The 18919-nt window shown below is 40.3% G+C and overlaps 1 protein-coding gene across 1 annotated transcript in view; it reads right to left on the bottom strand.

Annotated features, from left to right (window-relative positions):
* Positions 1 to 18919, bottom strand: part of esrrb (estrogen-related receptor beta) — a 65432-nt gene that overhangs the window by 10883 nt on the left and 35630 nt on the right. Inside the window, exons 4-5 of the mRNA XM_088925532.1 lie at positions 9776 to 9886; positions 9087 to 9248 (exon numbers count right to left, since the gene is read on the bottom strand). Of these exons, the coding sequence (XP_088781658.1) occupies positions 9087 to 9248; positions 9776 to 9886 (273 nt within the window). The remainder of the gene's footprint in view (positions 1 to 9086; positions 9249 to 9775; positions 9887 to 18919) is intronic.

The following is an 18919-nucleotide window of genomic DNA, read 5'->3' as shown; positions in this document are numbered from 1 at the left end:
ACATATATATTTATGATATGTTTGCAGCCTGTGCTGTATTGTGGCAATATTTATCATAAGATCTTAATGAAAGTAGAACACTATCTAAAACTCTAAAAATGACCCACACGGCCATTATGTGTTTATTTTCTCAAGCTGTTATATATTTTTATTTATTTTTTTTACATACAGGATGCTGCAATTTCTAAGGTTACCTGGGATTGAACAAAAATTAACCAAAGAGCCAAACACCCACAACACCTCATGGACACCAAGCATCTGCTCTCGTCTTCTTTGTACACTTTGCTTGTCTGCCCTGTCCTCTTCTGCTCTCCCTGCCATTAGGGTCTTTTCTCAACCCCCTCACCTCTTCCGTGGTTCAATTCCCAGACTCCAGGCCAGCTTACACAGGTTTAGTTGCAGCTTCGCCTTGATTACTCAATCTATCTTTATAAGTCTACGTCAGCCAGTAAATTGAATATACTAAAAGCTGTCTGTTGGTCTCTATATTTAATAAAGTGCGCTGATGAGGTGCTGATTTATCGCCCTGCTGTATTCACACTCTATTACAAGGAGATTACACAGCTTGAGTGGGATCAGACTGGCAACACAGTAAGTAGATTTCACAATTTAATAGGAAAGAGAAAACAGGCTGCAGAAAAAAATGAATAGGTAACATCATACACAATGCAAAATATCTGCATCAACATAGTCATTTTGAATCAGTGTTCATGTTACTTTATTAAGTATCTCCCTTAAAAACACAGAGCATGCTTGTCAATGTGCATGTATACTTTAGGTAGTGTATCAGTACTGGTGAATACTGATTACAGTGTAATCAGTACTGGACTGAATACAGTGTTTGCCACACTGCTGCACTAGATTAGTATTTATCCTTATTAATATTTTTTTAGCAGTCTGCTACTGTGCCATCCTTGGGCTCTTCAATTCTTCAAAATCAGGTTTTGTTTAAGCCCTTACATTTCGCATATGTAAATACAGCGCCCTCCAGATTTATTCATATTCAATGCAAAAAAGAAGAACAAAATGTAACACAAAGAGTAATGGATTGGATAAGATGTCATACTTAAAACAGTTCTTAAAATGTTAACACTGAACACATTTAATTACGTTTCTAATTATTCCTTTAAATAAAATCCAGAAAACAAAAAACAAATCTATAGTAACATTCTGCTCTTTGGAAGAGCACCAGCAGTCTCCAGAACTTTCTGAATGCCTGTGAAGATGTCAGTTTTTCCTGGAGTATAAAAGAAAGTAATACACGGAAATCAATCGGTAGTATCATGCATCATCATGGTTAAGGTCAGAGAGCTCTTCGAAGACTGCAGGCAAAGTTATTGACTTCCACTTCCAGGATGGGAGATGGCTATGAAATATGTACAAAAAGCATAATCTACCACTTTTCACTGTTGTGCCCGTTATTAAGAAATTCAAAACTACTGGTATAGGGGCCACCCTGCCAGGGAGAGGCGGCCTGAGGTGCATTGTGCCACCCTGACCTGTGAGACAAGTGGTTCACAAAAGGTGCGACCATTGGAGATCTCCGACACAAGAATAATTAATAATTATCCCTTACACCTATATTGTGCTTTTTAAAGTATTTACAGGCAACGGGGACTCCCCTCGACTACCACCAATGTGTGGCACCCATCTGGTGAATGCAACAGAAGCCAAAGTGCGCCAGTACGCTCACCACACATCAGCTATCAGTGGGGAGGAGAACAGAGTAATGAAGCCAATTCAGAGATGGGGATTATTAGAAGGCCATGATTGGTAAAGGCCATGGGGAAATTTGGCCAGGACCCCTACTCTTCTCGAGAAATGCCATGGGATTTTTAATGAGTCAGGACCTCAGTTTTACATCTTATCCAAAGGACAGTCTCTTTTTTACCGTATAGTGTCCACATCACTGTACTGGGGCATTCAGACCCACACAGGCTGCAAGGTGAGAGTCCCCTACTGACTCCCTACCTCTTCCAGCAGCAACCTTAGCTTTCCCAGGGGGTCTCCCATCTAGGCACTAGCCAGGCTCATACCTCCTGAGCTTCAGTGGGCTGCCAGCTGTGAGTTGCAGGGTGATAGAGCTGCTGGCACAAATACAAAGTGCCATTTTCAGTGTATAGAGGTTGGAAAGCTACCCCTTGACGTTACAGGTGTGAAGGTGGCATTCAGTGCTGGGTTGCAAAGAATCCTCTTCTGAGGGTGAACCACAAAAAGGTAACTCAAATTTTCCGAAGTACATCTGAATGACAATTGGCACCATTTCTTATAGTCTAAAGATCCCAAAATGTAACTTTTTGGACATGCTCATTAGCATTATGTTTGGCGTAATGAAACAGAAGGTCATGTTGAGAAAACTGTGCACTATAGAAGGGGGTGTATTTTATTTTTGAGTCATTTTGAATTTGCAGGTCCTGGAGCCCTTGTTAAGGCAGGGGGAATCATGACCTCCAACAAGTACCAGGATATTTTGACCAAACGCCCATTTTCTTCTGTCCAAAATCTCAAGCTTGGAAAACTGGCCAACGTTGCATGAAAATAATCCTGGTCTCCAGGCCTCAATCCAATTGAACATTTTTGGTTCAAACTCAAGCAAGCAGTTCACACAAAGGGTCTGAAGGGCCTTTAGCAATTCTGCCTGGAGGAATGGTCTAAAATTACCCTTAAGAAGTGCCAGAAGCTCACGGCACACTACAGGTAGCATGTAGTTTGAGTAGTCCCTGCCGGAGGAGTATTTGCAAAACTGACTATAGAAGTTTGAATAAACACTATAAAGATAAGAATATGTCTTTTTTTTTTCAGCAGGGCATTTTATCCAGTCTGCACATTGTTCTGTAACATGATGTTTTGTGTTGTTCATTATGAAATCCTGAAAGCACTATACGTACACACACACAGATAGATAGATATACTGCATCTCTGTCTCCCAAAACATGATTGTACTGTAGTTTGCCAAGGGATCCAATTTAAGAGTTAGCATATTAAAGCACTCTGAAATTCATCACACGATTGAAACTGTAGTGCACATTTAGGGAAAACAGGCTTAGGAGAAAGCACTAGTCACTGCTCAGAACAGTATTCCTCTTGAAATGAGAGGATTACCCAGGCTCAAGTATTTTTGCAGCAGATATTAAATATGCGAGGCCAGAAGATATTTAGCATTAGTAAGATCTCATTTAGAATATTTGGGTCCAGTTTTGGTCACTGTGATACAAAAAGGATTGAAAACATTTACTGCTTGGAATTCGTTCAGGTAACCAACTACTGTCTTACACTGTTGGGCTAAAATATTGTAATCCTTCCAGTCTTGGACAGAAAAGACTATGAGGGGGTTTGATTCAAGTATTCAGAATCCTCAAAGTATTGACCAAGTTGACCCTATGAGCTTATTTGGAACAAGCAGTGAAACACAAGAGGAATCTAAGGGAGAAGTGTATTTAAAATTGAGAACAACCCTTCTACAATGTATGGTTGTAGAAATCTGGAACAAGCTACTGTACTATGTTATAAAGGTGATATCCTGCAGTTTGCTTTCTAAATGGCCAGTGGAATACATGCTTTTAAACTCAATGTAAAACACATTTTAAGTACTAAATGAATCTAAGTTTATCTTAGTAAATTAATCTTGGTATTAATAATTAAGAAAAGGACAACATTGAAAGAGTTGGAGCAGGGAGCTGCATCAGTGTAGGTTTGCTGCAAAGGAAAAAGTAAATGTGAGTAATACACTGAAAAAAAAAGATGTCACACCTGAAAGACATGTTGTGTTCCTTATCTCTATTTTTCAGCTTTACTTCTAATACTGAATGGCATACTTAAGTAAACTTGTGTCACATTTCCATACTGAGAATTTCTATTATTTAACACTGATAGAAACAGTGCAGTGTTACATTGTGTATACCCATCACTTTTGGAAAGAAATTGACTGATTTAAATTTACACAGTGATCAAAAGACAGAAAAATGTATTATCAAAGAGTCTCAACCAATATACCGAAAGCATTTGGGAAGACCATGCAGACAATAGCTAGCAGAATAGCTAGTAGTCCCTGCTGTGCTAGTCTGGTCTGGGAATGTGCTCCCATTGCACAATGAAAATCTGAGCTGGATGACAATCCATGCACATGACATTCACACGATTGTCCAGTCAAGGAGCTTAATACAGTGCACACAATATGCACCAAGGATATATATACTGTATAGGCATGTTTGTTGTTGAGTCGTCAGCATTTTAAAGTTCCCTGTCTTTCAAAGAATGAAAGATTGAATACTCTGCTAAAAACAGCACTGTGTGTCAAAGGTCTTTAGTTCCTTAGTAATAGTCAGCCATCTGTTACTGTCTTATTCTCATTAACATAATGACCAATAAACAATTAAATTAGAACTGTATTAGGTACCAGCGGTGCTGTATGTCATAAAGAAATACATTTTAAAGGACAATTTTACATTGCTCTTGTAATTACAAATAATTTGGTGGAAGATTAAAATCAGGTGATAATAACAACACATGATTATTATTAAGTAGGGTGGCTAAGGCACTTGAATGAACATGATACAATGTACAATGTACAATGCTCTGTGGCTACACTATTTATAAATCTGTTTTATATTTACATAAAGACGTTCACATATATATTAAATGTTAAACAGAAAGGGACCCATATTCAACACATTTACAGTAGGTGCTTAGCTCCTCACAGGATATTATGGGGATTGTCTTTATAAGTTTATTGAATATAGGGCCCACAGTCCGTGTGAATTAATGTAAATTAAAATGACTCTGTTATTCTGATTGTAACCTTGATGGGAATCATTATTTTATGTATCAATGTTCACAATACTATTCATTACTTGTTATATTAAAAACATTGCAAAATGGCAACTATACCCATATTATATAATAAATTATGACTTGATTTATATACCAAATTTCATTTAACAACTGTTTTTAGAACCTTTCCTTTTTAAAGTTTAAAGTTTCTAGTTTAAAAATATTTTAAACTAGAAAGCCATAACAATATTAGGAAAAATAACAGTTTACAAATTTACACTATATTTCCTGCTTTACATTCTTTTAGTTATTTTTTTTTAGCTTTATTTGTGTAACTTCCATTTTAAATTGGCCACTCCTTGGCAGTCCAATTCAAATGTAATTTTTTTTTAAAAAAGGGTTGTTAAATATCAGTGAGAATAAGGAGCTATGAAAAATCAATCAGTGGACTAAGCACCAATTATCTTGACACGTCTATTGTTACCTTTTGACTTGGTCATTGGATGTCTGCCTTTTTTCTAATCGATGCAACCCACTTCATAATGAACTGTTAATCTTTTTTAATTCCAAAGCCCAGGGCCTAAAAAAATCCATCAGAATCCAATCAGCAATTTGGTTTCTTTATAGAAAGAAGAACAGTGTGATCAGACTGTGCTGTGCTGAAAAGCCCGCAGGAAATCTCTGTAGACGTTATACCTCTGCTGATTGATAAACACTATGAATACTGTGAATGAACAGACCTAAAACCTACAGTACTTCCCTGATTCTTCCCAAAGAGCTATGGGGCTGCACAGCGTAGTGGGTAGGTCTCTGGTGAGTTTGGGGTTCAAGTCCCCACTGCAGATGCTACTGTAGTACCTTGAATGAGGTGCTTGACCCCAGTTTCTCCAGCCCATCCTGCTGTATGAGTGGGGAACAGCATTTCTGGGGGTAATCCCTGAAATGGACTGGTGTTGTTTCCTGGGGGAGGGGGGGAGGGGAATTTGGCAGAGGTGGGTTAGATAAGGAAATTACATACCCTACAAAGAAATATTTCTTTTAAATGTTTGCTGGATAAACCACTAAAAAACCGCGGTCACTTGCAGCTTCAAAAGTATTCCACATGCCATCTTTGCAATTGCAGTATATACCCTATTTGTAGCAGTTCCTAAATGATCTATATGTAGACCAACATCCACAGCAATGCTATTGAAATATCCTTAATGTAACAAATGCTCAACTAACTAAAGTTAGAGGATTTTCAGTAAGGGACAAAGTAACAATTTAAAGGTGGTAAAACAAATATGAATTTGATTCTATTTCACTAGTTCTGATACAGATTAATGTAATTAACCAGCTAATGGTAAGCAGCATTAACAAGAATTTAATCGCTTTGTACAGTATGAACACAAACTTACATATCCAATTAATTCTACTGCATTAAAGTAAAAACAGTATGACCGTAAAATTGTTATGTTGCCCATATCCCTGCCCCTTGAAGATTTACAGTGAGCTTTGCAGCAATGTCCAACAAGCTTTACTGTAAATAAAAATGTGTACACTTATTGTTTATGTTTACATTTGTGAAATGGCTGGGATTTTCAGCCTACTGTGTTTACAACCTGACAAGCACATTTTAATCTGCTTATGCTAATCGTCTTAGTGGAGCAATTGTTATGATATTTATCCCCTCCAAAGCAAAGCGAGGACTTTTTTGGTATGGATTTGCAAATATTAGGGCTAATATAATAAGGAAATATGAAGGGTAAAAACTGTTGCTGCATGCACTGAAATTCAGCCCCAAACTCTATGTACACTTGATTATATTTGTCATTATTGCTAGTAACTAATATTAAGTAATAATGGTGATGATACTGAATTCCCTCATCCACTTAAGGTTTCAAAAAAGCTTCTGTGAACAGATTTACTCTGTGCGAATGACAAGTACATACAGAGGCACACAACTGAAACCCATCTACGACAAACTATACTTCACATGCTGTTAATTTCATTCTTACTACGGTAATGCAAACAGGATTGCAATTTTCTGCACCATGATTCTTTAAAAAGAAAAAAAAACAAATCCATTTGGAAGGGTACAGGAAGTAACAGCATTTCCATGCATGAATTGAAGGACACAGGATTCTGTCATGTGCTTAGAAACCCCAATAACTAAGCTAAAAATAATCAGGGCTTGTTAACAACAATATAAAACTGAGCTGCAGTTTTTTTGGTAGGATTTATTGTTTCAAGGAGTGTTCAGCTCTACCTAAAGCGTTTGTTAAAGACAAAAGCTGGGGTACTGTGTTAAAGGGGAAACTGGTTGCGGAAACTGGGGTACCAGGGGTACAGGTCACAGCGAATCAGATTTTTTGGCTCAGTTATTGGGTCAGTTGTGATCCACTCCTCAATAATCTGGTCTCTAAACTGCTCCCTGCCGACACAGCAAAACACGGTTGCTCAGTCCAAGGGGGGGTTACTGTGAGACCATCAGTCTAATCTCCTTACGAGATAACACCTCCCCCTGCACCTGATTAGAGGCAATCCCCAAAAAACTGAAACTGTTTCATAACACCGAGGCTGGCCTAGCTGTCCCTGCAGATAGTTGGTGCAATCCATCATTGGAACAAGGTATGTGAGACAACCAGGTAAGCAGGGCTGCTGGAGGTTTTGGACTCAGTGGAGATCCACCACATGGCTGTCTGTGAAGTACTGGCACAGTGAGAATTCCCACATGGTCCCCTTGTGAAACGGTGGTCATGATCAGAGACGGGGAACAGTAGGCACAGGGACTGCCTAGTCTAATGAAGGGCTACATCAGATCTTACACAGATAGTCAGCATTGCATAATATTTCAAGGTGGTGTATTGGCTATTGAACTGTTTTTGCAATTGAGTATTGCAAGATAAAATGTGCCACACCACATATATTTCAAATGAGTGCATAACAATTTTATTTTTGCATCAAAATTCAATCAAAACTGATTAAACTTTGTGTGAATACCTTAGAAGGCTAATGAAATACCAGATCCACAATCACAATTTCTGACATGGGAAAAAATAAAAAACATTCCCATCAATAATTCAGTATCGCTCATTTTGTACAGCGTACCTCTCGTCTTTCAGCTAGTGGGCCTTCCCCCCTCTTCAGAGCAATTCTGCACTGCCACCCAGCCCAACAGACCGTCCCCATTTAAATCAGGGCTTCACTCTGTGCATTTAGCCGCAGTTTATTGATTCGACTTTTTAAGATGACTTTGATTCTCCCCCAGGTGCACATTGGCAGCTAAAGTTAATTACAGTCCTGGGGGGTGGGGTGGCACCACTCAGGCGTTTTAGCATCCCAAAGAGAGAATCCAGGGGGGCGAGAGCAGGGAGGCCATTAAAAATACTCACTCATCACCCACTGCACTTTAACTCCAAATGGGCTGTGTCAAAGCTTTTTTTATGGTGGAGTTTTATTACACTAGGCACAATATCCACAATTAAATGATATCCTAACTGCATAAGAGGCTGAAAGCAGTGGTTTATAACTTACAAGGGTTATTTGCTTCACTTTAACTATACTCATCCAATAAGAAACCAGCTTCATTTTTCTAATGGTCTGGGGCTCTCCCATTGGGCATATCTGCCTACCATAAGCATTACTAGCTAAGTGATCACAGATTTAAGGGATGGGTGACCACAGTTATAGCCTTGATAAGAAAAATAAAGGTAGGCAAAAAAATACCTAGAATGCATATAAGAAAAGTAGAGTATATACGTATATTAAATATATTGTATATTCTGTATGGATTTGGGAACTGTAGCAATTTGGAAGCTGCAGAGGAACAAGTTGTGGTTAATACAGCACCTTCATGAAAAGAACTCATCTAAATCAAGGAAACAGGAACCAGAGAGCATAAGAGGAATCTGCATGGAAGTGCATTTAAAACCAACAGTAAGAGGCATTTCTTTACCCAGTGGTTTGTGGGAATATGGAACGAGCCACACAGCCTGGTTGTGGAAGCCAATAGCAAGGCTTCTTTCAATAAATGTCTGGATGACATCCAGATAACTACTAACTGCCAAACAGCCTAGATGGGACGGGTGGTCTTCTCCCATTTGTAGGTGGTAGTTCGGCTCTTAGTCATGTATAAAAAAGGTATAAACACCACATTAGCGTTTAATGTGCATCGTGAACATATTTGTAATGGTTTTTGTGTCCCATGTACACAGCATGAAACTTTTTAAAAACAAAATGGAAACACATTTTATTTTGTGGTACGTTGCAAATGTAACGACAGTGTATGTGCGCAAAAGACGCAGAAGGGAGCTGAATGACAGCCTCTGTCTTACCTGGGATATGTTTTGCCCAGCCGATGATGACAACGAGCTCACGGTCAGCCAGGTCACACAGTGTGGTCAGAGCCTTGATGTCACTCTCGGGCATCGTAGGGTCTGGCATTGCATAGATCTTTTCTGGCTCCGCCACCAGGAGGTGAGACACGATTTTTGTCACTGACAGAATAGAAAGAGCATTGTTGCCGGGCGGTTAGCTACAGTGCAAAATGGCATTTTATGGTATTGCAGATTTCAAGCACATTCAGGATGGTTCAGACATATTCTGTAGTGGCAGGCTGAAAAGTAATCCCTCACAGAATAACGGGCATCACAGGATTGTTTCTTGAACACCTCAATTTAATGTACATTAGCAGGTACTGCAGTAGAGAATGGGAAATTAAAAATGAGTAATCATACTCATTTCGCTCCAGCTACTGGATCACATCAGGAAAGGTACTTACAGTTGCTTTAGTGCATTTTCCTTTTCTGCAGAATTTAGGAGATCAGTCTAAAGTTTTTTTTTAGACTGATTTGCAAAAGTTTGATTGTAACCAGGTGTAGTTGTGAAATCCCTACTGTTTCAGTGTCTCTTAGCATGCAGGACACGCAAATCTCCGATTCAATGCCGAGTGCATTTTCTTTCTCAGCTGCGTTGAGGTGCGCAGCACGGGGACAGCGAACAGGACAGGAAGCACAATACCCACATGGTTTCTTTGCTGGTGGCGGCAGTGTGAGGCCCAGGTATGCACTGCTCTCGCTGTCCATCCTCCGCTTGTATTTCTGTCGCCCCCCTCGCACGCGGTCCAGGCGCACCCCTGCCGCAAGGGACACATGGGCCTGTTAGCTCTCTTACTCTATCGGGATGTGTCTTCAAGGAAGAGATCTTGCTTTGCGCAGGTAGAGAAATAACCGACAGTGCCAAGTCATATTCAACTCCCCCTCCCCAAACAAGCTATAGCTATAAAGAATGAAATTATTCACCGGAGAGTCAAGTTATGTACAGTTAATCGATTTCATTTCAGGCATTGCATTAATTGCAGGGCTGAGCAAAGGTTTTGTCCTTAATTTTATGCTAAATGAAAAAAATCCGTGGAGTTCCCGAAGATCCGGAAGTTCTTTAAGGTCTACCTCTGTGATACACTTTTCTTTAATCACTTTACAGTTTCGGAAATGCTGTTTTGCTGGTGCAAATGTTGAGAGAAACACATTAAGCATGATTTACAGTAAAACGTGTGCTCAACGCCATCTTCGTAAAACCAATTGATGATCACAACCCAGGTCAATTGCGACATCTCATTAGGCATGATAAATCAGAGAACTTATACATTTGATCTTAAGTCACAGTTCTCCAGTTTTACAGCTGAGTAGAACAATATAACACCAGCAGATATCTCAATATGGCTTCTTCTTTGCCACAAAAAAGAAAGGAAGGTGCATAGTGCAGTTTCACATTTGCGCCAGGGCAGATGATGTTCATTTGATGAGGGATGAAAGAAAAAATAGATTCAAGGCAATAAAACAAAAGTTTCCAAAAGCATATGGTCAATTTGGAAGAAAAAAGAAAAAAAAACAGCAAATGTCAAAGAAATGAGTGCTCTCCCATATGTGTAACACGCCTGGTTAGTCTATTGTGACACACTGAGGCCTGGCAGACTTCTAAACATATGAATATTTAACGCGGGGTCAGTGATCTCACAGACTGGGATTCTAATTATTTCTCTTTTTAAGAAAGACAGACAGAATACTAATGAAGTGGCAGGTACACAACATGCCACTTGTCCTGGTATGTGTAAAATCACGACACTGTAACAGAAAATGGAAGCAAAGGCTATAAATGCAATATCCTGTATATGCACAGAATACAGATGTTCTGGTTATAGAATAAAGCTAGTTTGCCTTCGAGTACCAATAAAATTATCTCATTTTCACTCAATCTAATAGAACATGCACAGTCCTTATCATCCAGAAACACTGATATAATGGCTCTGTCCTGTTCTGAAGAAAATAAAGAAATGCCAGCACGATCCCTAACATATGTTATTTATTATCTAATTACAAGATAAGGACACATTTCAATTTGTTTTTACTTAGAATTCATTTTTTACTGTGTGACAGTGTATCTCACAAAGAGCCTTTACCGTGATTAGTTACCAGGCTTTGATTACTAAGGTGAAAGCTGGACATCTGAGATCATTCTGGCAGTCTAGATGAGTGCATCTTACAAGGCGACCCTGAGCCAGAGAAAATCACAGCACATTAAGAAAACCTGATAAATCATTCTGAAAATCAGAACCCAAATTCTCCTGAACTCCTGAAAACCACATTGAATCCTTCTAGCTCTGTAGCATTGGGTCCAATTCATCTCTGAAGATGCACTCATGAAACACTCCTAACAATCAATCTTGAATTGTCAGCATGACCTCATTCTTCAGGATGAGGAAATGTTCAATGACCTCTTCAGGATTCTGAATGAACTTTAAGCACACGACACCTTTATTGTGTGAAAATTTGAGTGATGTGGTTATTTTGTGAGCCACTGTAATTGTGTGACATGACTTTGGCTGAGTGGTCAGTTTACAGAGACAGGAAAACACCTCAAATTTATGAAAAGACACATTCGGTAGGGCTGTCTTCCTGCATTCCATGACACTGAATAAACTTTCCCTAATAAAAAACACAAATGAAACACTTTTGCTTGGCTCTGCCTTTTTAGATCAAAAGATTAATTAAAGAGGTGGCAACCATCTGAAAGATGCACAAGGAAAAAGAGTATGCTCAAAGACAATGTGTCCCACAGCCACCCTTTAAGAATTATTGCAATGTACAGTAATTCATTCCAAATGTATTTAAGAGTGCGAGAAGGCTTAAAACAGTTCTCTTTTTTTTAATGCTGCAAAGAAAAGAACTGAAATGAATGACACATAACGGTGGATAAGTTATGACATCTTAGCAGAGCACCGTGCCACAGAGACACCACGGCAGTAAGACAAGAGGACATCCCCCTCTGTGGAGAGATGCGTCCGTGTCGTGGGTTCCAGTGCTAACCTGCGATGGAGACGATGCTTGAGCACTTGCTTAATGATTTCATCACTTTAGCTGGCACTGCGGGTGTCAAAGTGTAAAATGTGGAACTACTGCAAATTAGGCTAATGTGATTCCCCCCCCCCCCGCCTCCCGATCGTCTCCTTGGCTCGTTCTGTGGTTCCAGAGATCACAATCAGAGGTCGCCGGAAGTTCGCAAGCGCACTTGGGAGGCAAAAGCAAATGAAAGCTTGTGATTGGATTAGCAGCAGCACTGCACTGCTGATGTTTGGGGATTTGACACCTTAGTGTTTTTACATCTCCAGATTAATAATAACCTTTATTTTATGTAGTGTCTTTATCGCAGAAAACATACTCCTCCATTACTCCTCCCCTAATTCCAGTAGACTGTCACATTACACATTACACATGCTTCTTTCATGGGAATTGTCAACACTCTTGTCATACAAAGAAAATGATAATAATGGTTATTATTCTTGAAATTTATTCAAATAGGTGAATGAAAGAGAAAGCTTTTAGTTTGTCAAGTTCAACTAGATTGTGTGATAAAAGAGTAACACAATCTCAGGTGATCTTCAAGGATTTAGCTTGAAGAATTCAAGCTTCTCAGTCACATTTCAGGATATCCAGTGGAATAAGATATTCTGACAGAAACAAGCAGCTGAATTTCATTTTTGAGTTTCTTTCACTCTTCTCCTCCAAAAAACTAATTACAAGTAAGTTAGCACACTTTTACAACTAACGCAAAACAATCTTTCATGATATAAGACATATTTGAAAATGTCTCCTTAAATAAACCGTTTTCAGTGGTGAATTTTCAAAGGACTGAGTTCTTCCTGGTCTTTTCAAATAACAAGAAGGGGATTGATTTTTCTCAATATTTTAGTACGCTTTGGTAACCATGGCGAAATAAATGTCCCCTAATGGAAAGGGACGGTATTTGGGATTAGATCAAGAATAGTGCAGCAGCAACAGGCATCAGACATGAAGCAGAATACATTTTGCAAGATGCAGCATAGGAGAAATATGAAACATTGTTTCCTATTGGGCTACCATTTTGCCTTTCATCCTATAAATTGTATGCATGACCAGGTAAAGCAAACTGTATTATCTTGTAAGAGTGGAATCATGAGATTTCTGGTACTTATAGAAATTCTTTGATTCCCTGGAAACACAAATCTGATTAGGATTGTCTTTCAATTTCCTGACACTGACAGCCCACTAACCTAATTACCCACAAGTCTCATAGGGGACTTATTCTTCCCAGCAAACACTGGGAGATCATTTAAGGGCTGCTAGGTCACAGCAAAATCAAATTTCTCTGAACAGCAATTTTCATTTTTACATTGATAATCACAGACAGACAAAAAAATAAACAAGAATTGTAATTGGGCATTTTCTCTTTCAGCAGGGATCAGGGGACATGTTTTAATTAATTTGTCTATTATGATATTTCTTCTTAGGATTACATAATTAACTTGGGGCACATTCTCCATTCAGCCTTAATGTATAATATATACTAAGATAGACATTAGAACAAATTTTCATAATCTTATACCTTTTTAATCACAGTAAAAGAAGGAAGTTATTCTGTGCTGAGTTTCTGTTTCTAGCTCCCTGCTAAAACTTACTGAGAGTGTCTCCATTGAACAAGATGATCATTTTAGAAAGTTTACCAGCTTTACAGATTTACAGAACAAATCTATGTTATTACACTGTTAAAATGGATGCAAAGATTCACTCCAAAACCAGACCATGGTTTCTTACACTGTTGCCAAAGGCAATTCCAAACAGAGCTTAGGTTTACAGAAATTCTCCTCACCAGTTTTGACATTTTATTTGTGTACTCCTTAACAAGTGTCTAACTGACAACTGGAGGCCCAGTTCAGGCTTATAACAAATTGTTCCACTGCTTGCATTTAGTCATGTGCCTGGGACAGCAGGCAGGGCAAAGCCAGCATAAAGATTCCAAGGTACATCAATGCCTGTTTTAATTAGAACAGCCCTGCCATAATTAATAGACGCTGACAAGCATTTGAGGTTGTCACCAACCCGTTTCATTTTACAGCAAAACTGGGTCAAGTAGCAATTCAGGCACTGAAGTGATCATTTACCTTTTATTTTGTTTTAATTATGCATATTGTTTTGTTTCTTTTCCACATGATGGGAGATTTAACGCATCTGCCCATTGTAACCTGCTCCTTTATACTCATGAAATGATTTCTGTTTTTGTCGGACAAAAGCAATAGAGCCCAAAGGATCTGTTTTAGTCGTAGCCATTGTAGGACTCCGAAAGTCTAATGAAGATAAGATAAGATACAATTTCTTGTATTAGGAATTTGTCTTTTCGCATAACTTGCTCTCCATGAGACACACAGACAGGGACAGAAGCTTGGGGTCAGAACTTAGGGTCAGCCATTTATTGTATATGGCGCCCCTGCAGTAGTTGGGGTTAAGGGTCTTGCTCAGGGGCCCAACAGAATAGGATTCCTCTGCCGGCCGTGGGATACGAACCGGCAACCTTTCAGCCACAGGCCCAGATCCTTAGCCACAGAGCCAGCGCACCGAAGTTTCACAAATGTCCGAAAAAGTGTTATCTGCTCTAGAGCAACAGATACTATAAGTTCGCTTCACCTGTAAGGGCTGCACTGATGCGGTTCAAGAAGGTGTTACAGTATTGTGTTTCTCGGTTACGATATGGAAAGTAAACAGACAGTCTTCAAGGGCTAAACAATAGCACGAGCGCTGTTAAACTGATATGCTTGCCGGTTTTGGTGAAACAGGCTTGGGAAAGGGGGGGGGGGGGTGGGTGAGTGGGGACCCATCGCCGTTTCTCTGAAGTTCACATGTCTCTCTGCAGTGCTTCCAGGAGTCAGAGGGCTGAGGGGTGAGCTCAGCTTAATCAACACACATTCTTCTTTTTTCCAGCCCCGCCACCGCAATGCCGCGGAGAAGAGCGTTCTCGAGTGTCAGCCCTTCAAAGCGGCGCTGTTTGAGGGGGGCTTTGAGCAGATGCGGGGAGGCGTTTGCGCGGGGATTAGCACAGCCCTGCGGGTTCTGCCAGCTGACCTGGTCTCCGCTTTCTCTCCAAAAACAATAATAATCCCCTCTGGAGCGCACTCCTACAAAAGGGCCTGTCTTCACTCACTTTGTGTCTCGGCCAGGGGGGGGGTTATTTTGAGCTTCTCACCTGTTCTGGGTGTCTCTTTCTAGGGAATGTGTCAGAATGACTGGGATGGTTGGCAGTGCCATGGGGAGCTTAAGGGGACCCTATTTTAGCTGGGAAAATCAGAAGGCTGCGTCCTGAGGCATGGCCATGCTCTCGTTTCAAGGCTGCCGCTACTAAACCCCGTCAGCAGTATTTCAAAGGGCCCCCTCTTGCCAGCTTGGTGGCTTGTAAGCTTGTGATAGCATTTGTCTAATCACAGGGTGTGTGTGTGGGTGGGGGGGGGGGGAAACGTTAAAAGTCTGCCTCACACCTGCTGCCCCTAATGGGCAAAGTAAAAGACATAGAGGCCTGTTGTTCTCTGCTGTCCCGCTGCAGATGAGGCTGCACAGCACACTAGCAAACCGAGCCAGGGGTGATGCCATCACACCGGATACCCTTGTGTTTCCCAAAGACAGCGGCATCTCCATGTGTGCCAGGAGTATTTGTGTGTTAAAGCGGAAAAAGATTAAATGTCTGGGAGAGGGGGGGGGGCTGCATCTATTTAGTAAAACCAAATAAGAATTATGTTTTATGAATACTACAGTTAATCACTTCCCTCTCCCCTCCCGTGCGTAAAACTTGTATATGCTCTTACAAAACTGAATGTCTGTGTTGGCTTAATCGATAAAGGATTATAACGTGTTCTTATTTTGTCTCTCCATTCAATCAAGCAATTGCCATTTATACTAGATGTACAGTACACTGATTCACGTAGGAATCTGTAAGTTGTTAGCTTCCTGGTTGTCGATTCCCTGATCATATTAAAAAGCGGAACTGTTGTTGTTGGGAAAATATCTTTTCCCACTGTTGTCTCTGTCCTGAGGCTCAATTTCGGTGCCAGAAGCATGTGAGGACCCAGAAAATGAATTCTGCAGGGTCAAATAGTTATCGTTGCCATTATGTGTTAAGCACTTGTGTTACCAGTAGACCCAGACTCCTGGAAGTCTGTCACTATAAACACGAGTCACCAAGTCCATCTCCCATTAGGAGTGATTTATTGTGTTGCGGGGGGACTGTAATTCAACAGCGCAGCTAATCCCTCACTCTCATGAAAACACGTGTTAGCGCCTGTTGCAATTCTCTCACCTGTCCGACCGCAGAAGCAGGCACGGCCTTCTGGTCAGCAGGGCCCCCAGTGTGGGCCACTGGACTGCTCATAAACAAACGGGGATTTTAGACAGAGCTTTTGAACGGGTTATTTAAAATGTCATTTACACAAAGAGACCTCAGTACTAACAGTAAAAGATCTAGATTTTGTACCCAGACGAGGCTTAAAAACCAGCTTCTAGAAGAGGTCACAAATAGGTCTAGCTTTCTAACAGCAGTGATACACTTCATTTTGACAGTGGGCTATAGATTTCTCTTTGTTTCTTTTCTTCAAAAGAAAAAATGTATATTTATCCTTTGAAAAAATAAAGTGAAAAAGTTCATGTTAAAGCAATACACAAGAAAATTGAGTTTTTCTGTTAAATCAGCAAAATATTAATGGTACTTTTAAAATAAAGCATTGGGCAAGGCTTATTTGAGACAAGTTGGGAGGGTGAGGTCTAGCAAGACTTAGCAAGGCCTAGCAAGAGGTCTTGCACTTTTCTTTTTCTCTCTTACTTAAAGACGAAACTAGTGTTCCACACACTCAAATGAGAGCAGAATATGTAAAGTGTATGCAAGTGGCTATAGCACCTGGTAGGCAGTTCTTGTAAGATCTCAGAAGCACAACAGGGCTTGGCCTGGTCAGTACCGGGTTGGGAGGTTTGCAAGGAAAACCAGGTTGCTTCAGTGTGTGTGGCGTTGGTGGATCAGTTGGGGGCACACCTCCCCCTGAACGAGAATTTCCAAACCAGTGCCCCAGTACTATAGCCAGGGACACTGCTGTAGTAGGTCCTGTCCTCTGCATAAGACATTAAACTTTGCAGGTACTGGTCATTAAATATCCCATGATACTGGTTGTAACCCTGGTCTCCTTATAGTTACCCCTTAATTTAACTGAGGAAATACATTTTGTCTTCATCTGCTCTATAGTAGTAGATGCTAATACATCACCTACAGTAGGTGGGTGCTACACTTCAGTGGTGATGAACTTCTTCTCCTCCTATATGAGCAGTGGTTTGGGACCCTTTGTGATGAAAAGTATTATTTAAATTCAATAAATCATCATCATCATCATCCTTCGGCAGGGACTGAAGCACAATGTCCATCAGAATGCAGAACTGAGATGTTTTGCGGTTTGCATTGTTTGTAGGAGAACGGAGGGGAAGGGGGACCGGCTGATGCCCAGCACTGCAGATGTCAATATCTGTTTCCTCCCCCCTCCCCGGCTCAGCTCTGATCTCAGACCATTGATCAGAAAATAAACCTGTAACCCCTGACATCTGATTCCCTTATTGATCGCTTCCTCTTTTTGTATGGCATAGGAAAAACAAAGGAAAAAATAAGCCGCACAACGATGTCTGCAAGAAGATCCTTCTAAAATAGATTGTTGATCTCTCAGCAATATTGCAGGGCCCTTCTTTTTAGAGATCAAGCTGAGCTACCTCAATGACTGGAAGCAAGTTCATCCTGGGATTAACATATCTTTTAATGAGAAACACACATGCCCATAAGCAAATTCAGCCAAAAGACAATGGTGTGAGTTCTTTTTCTGTCGCCTTTACCCCTCCCCCGTTTCCTCTGTGATAATCACTTTAAATTTTCTATTCAGAAAGAATACTGCAATTCAAAAATTGTTCCTACTTAGTAAGAAAATGACACGTACATGAAAAAAAGGACATAAAAGTCGTGAGAAAGGCCCGACACCACACTGCAAGCTTTTTCTGTGACATTTTAATGTATATTCCCTTTAAAAAAAGACACTTAATATTATGGTGGTAGGCGATAAGATAAATTCCTACATTTTAGTTTGTTAATCTGATTAATTTCAGCCATTCATTTTTTTACTAGCTTATTATTATCCTCATGCCCTGAAGAAAGGGCACATTTTTTAAACTAATGCTGGCTAGACAAATTCATTAACACCTCCTCCCACTGCCAAAACGTCTTCTATTTGACAAAATCCTTTTACATGTTGGCCTCTTAGATAAATGCGTAGTGAACGAAATTGCCCCACACACTATATTGAAGTCAACAGCAGCAGGCTACCTCCTTCAAGCTGTAAAGTTATAATTAGGTGTCATTTTTTCCATACAGTAGGTGACCTTTCCCACTGTAATGAACTCCACAGAACTCACTGCACTGAGGAGTCAGTGCTACAGCACAGAACGTACCATTTAAGAAGAGCTCACTGGAGAAGGACCATTTATAGCAGGCAAGCAGAGACAGGGGGGTGATTCAGACCTCCTGCTCTACCCAGTGTACGTGAAAACCTGTTTGTGTACAGACAATGAGGCTCTGTTCCTGCATTGTCCTTTGCTGTACTCATTGATTGGCTCACACACACTTGTCCTTGCATTAAGGAGAGATAGACTGCGTTATGCCTTGTGCATTTCTACACGATGACCATTTTAATTGCACTGACAACCCCAAAAAAACCTCTCCGTGGCGGCACAAGGCAGAGAAGAAATGCCTCCGACGCGAGTTTCTGTACTTCCTGGATGGGAAGGGA

The sequence above is a fragment of the Atractosteus spatula genome, chromosome 9 (genome assembly GCF_055471065.1).
Source record: "Atractosteus spatula isolate fAtrSpa1 chromosome 9, fAtrSpa1.hap1, whole genome shotgun sequence".
NCBI lineage: Eukaryota > Metazoa > Chordata > Actinopteri > Semionotiformes > Lepisosteidae > Atractosteus > Atractosteus spatula.
Note: the sequence above shows the minus strand (reverse complement) of the source record. Positions and strands in the feature narration are given on the sequence as shown.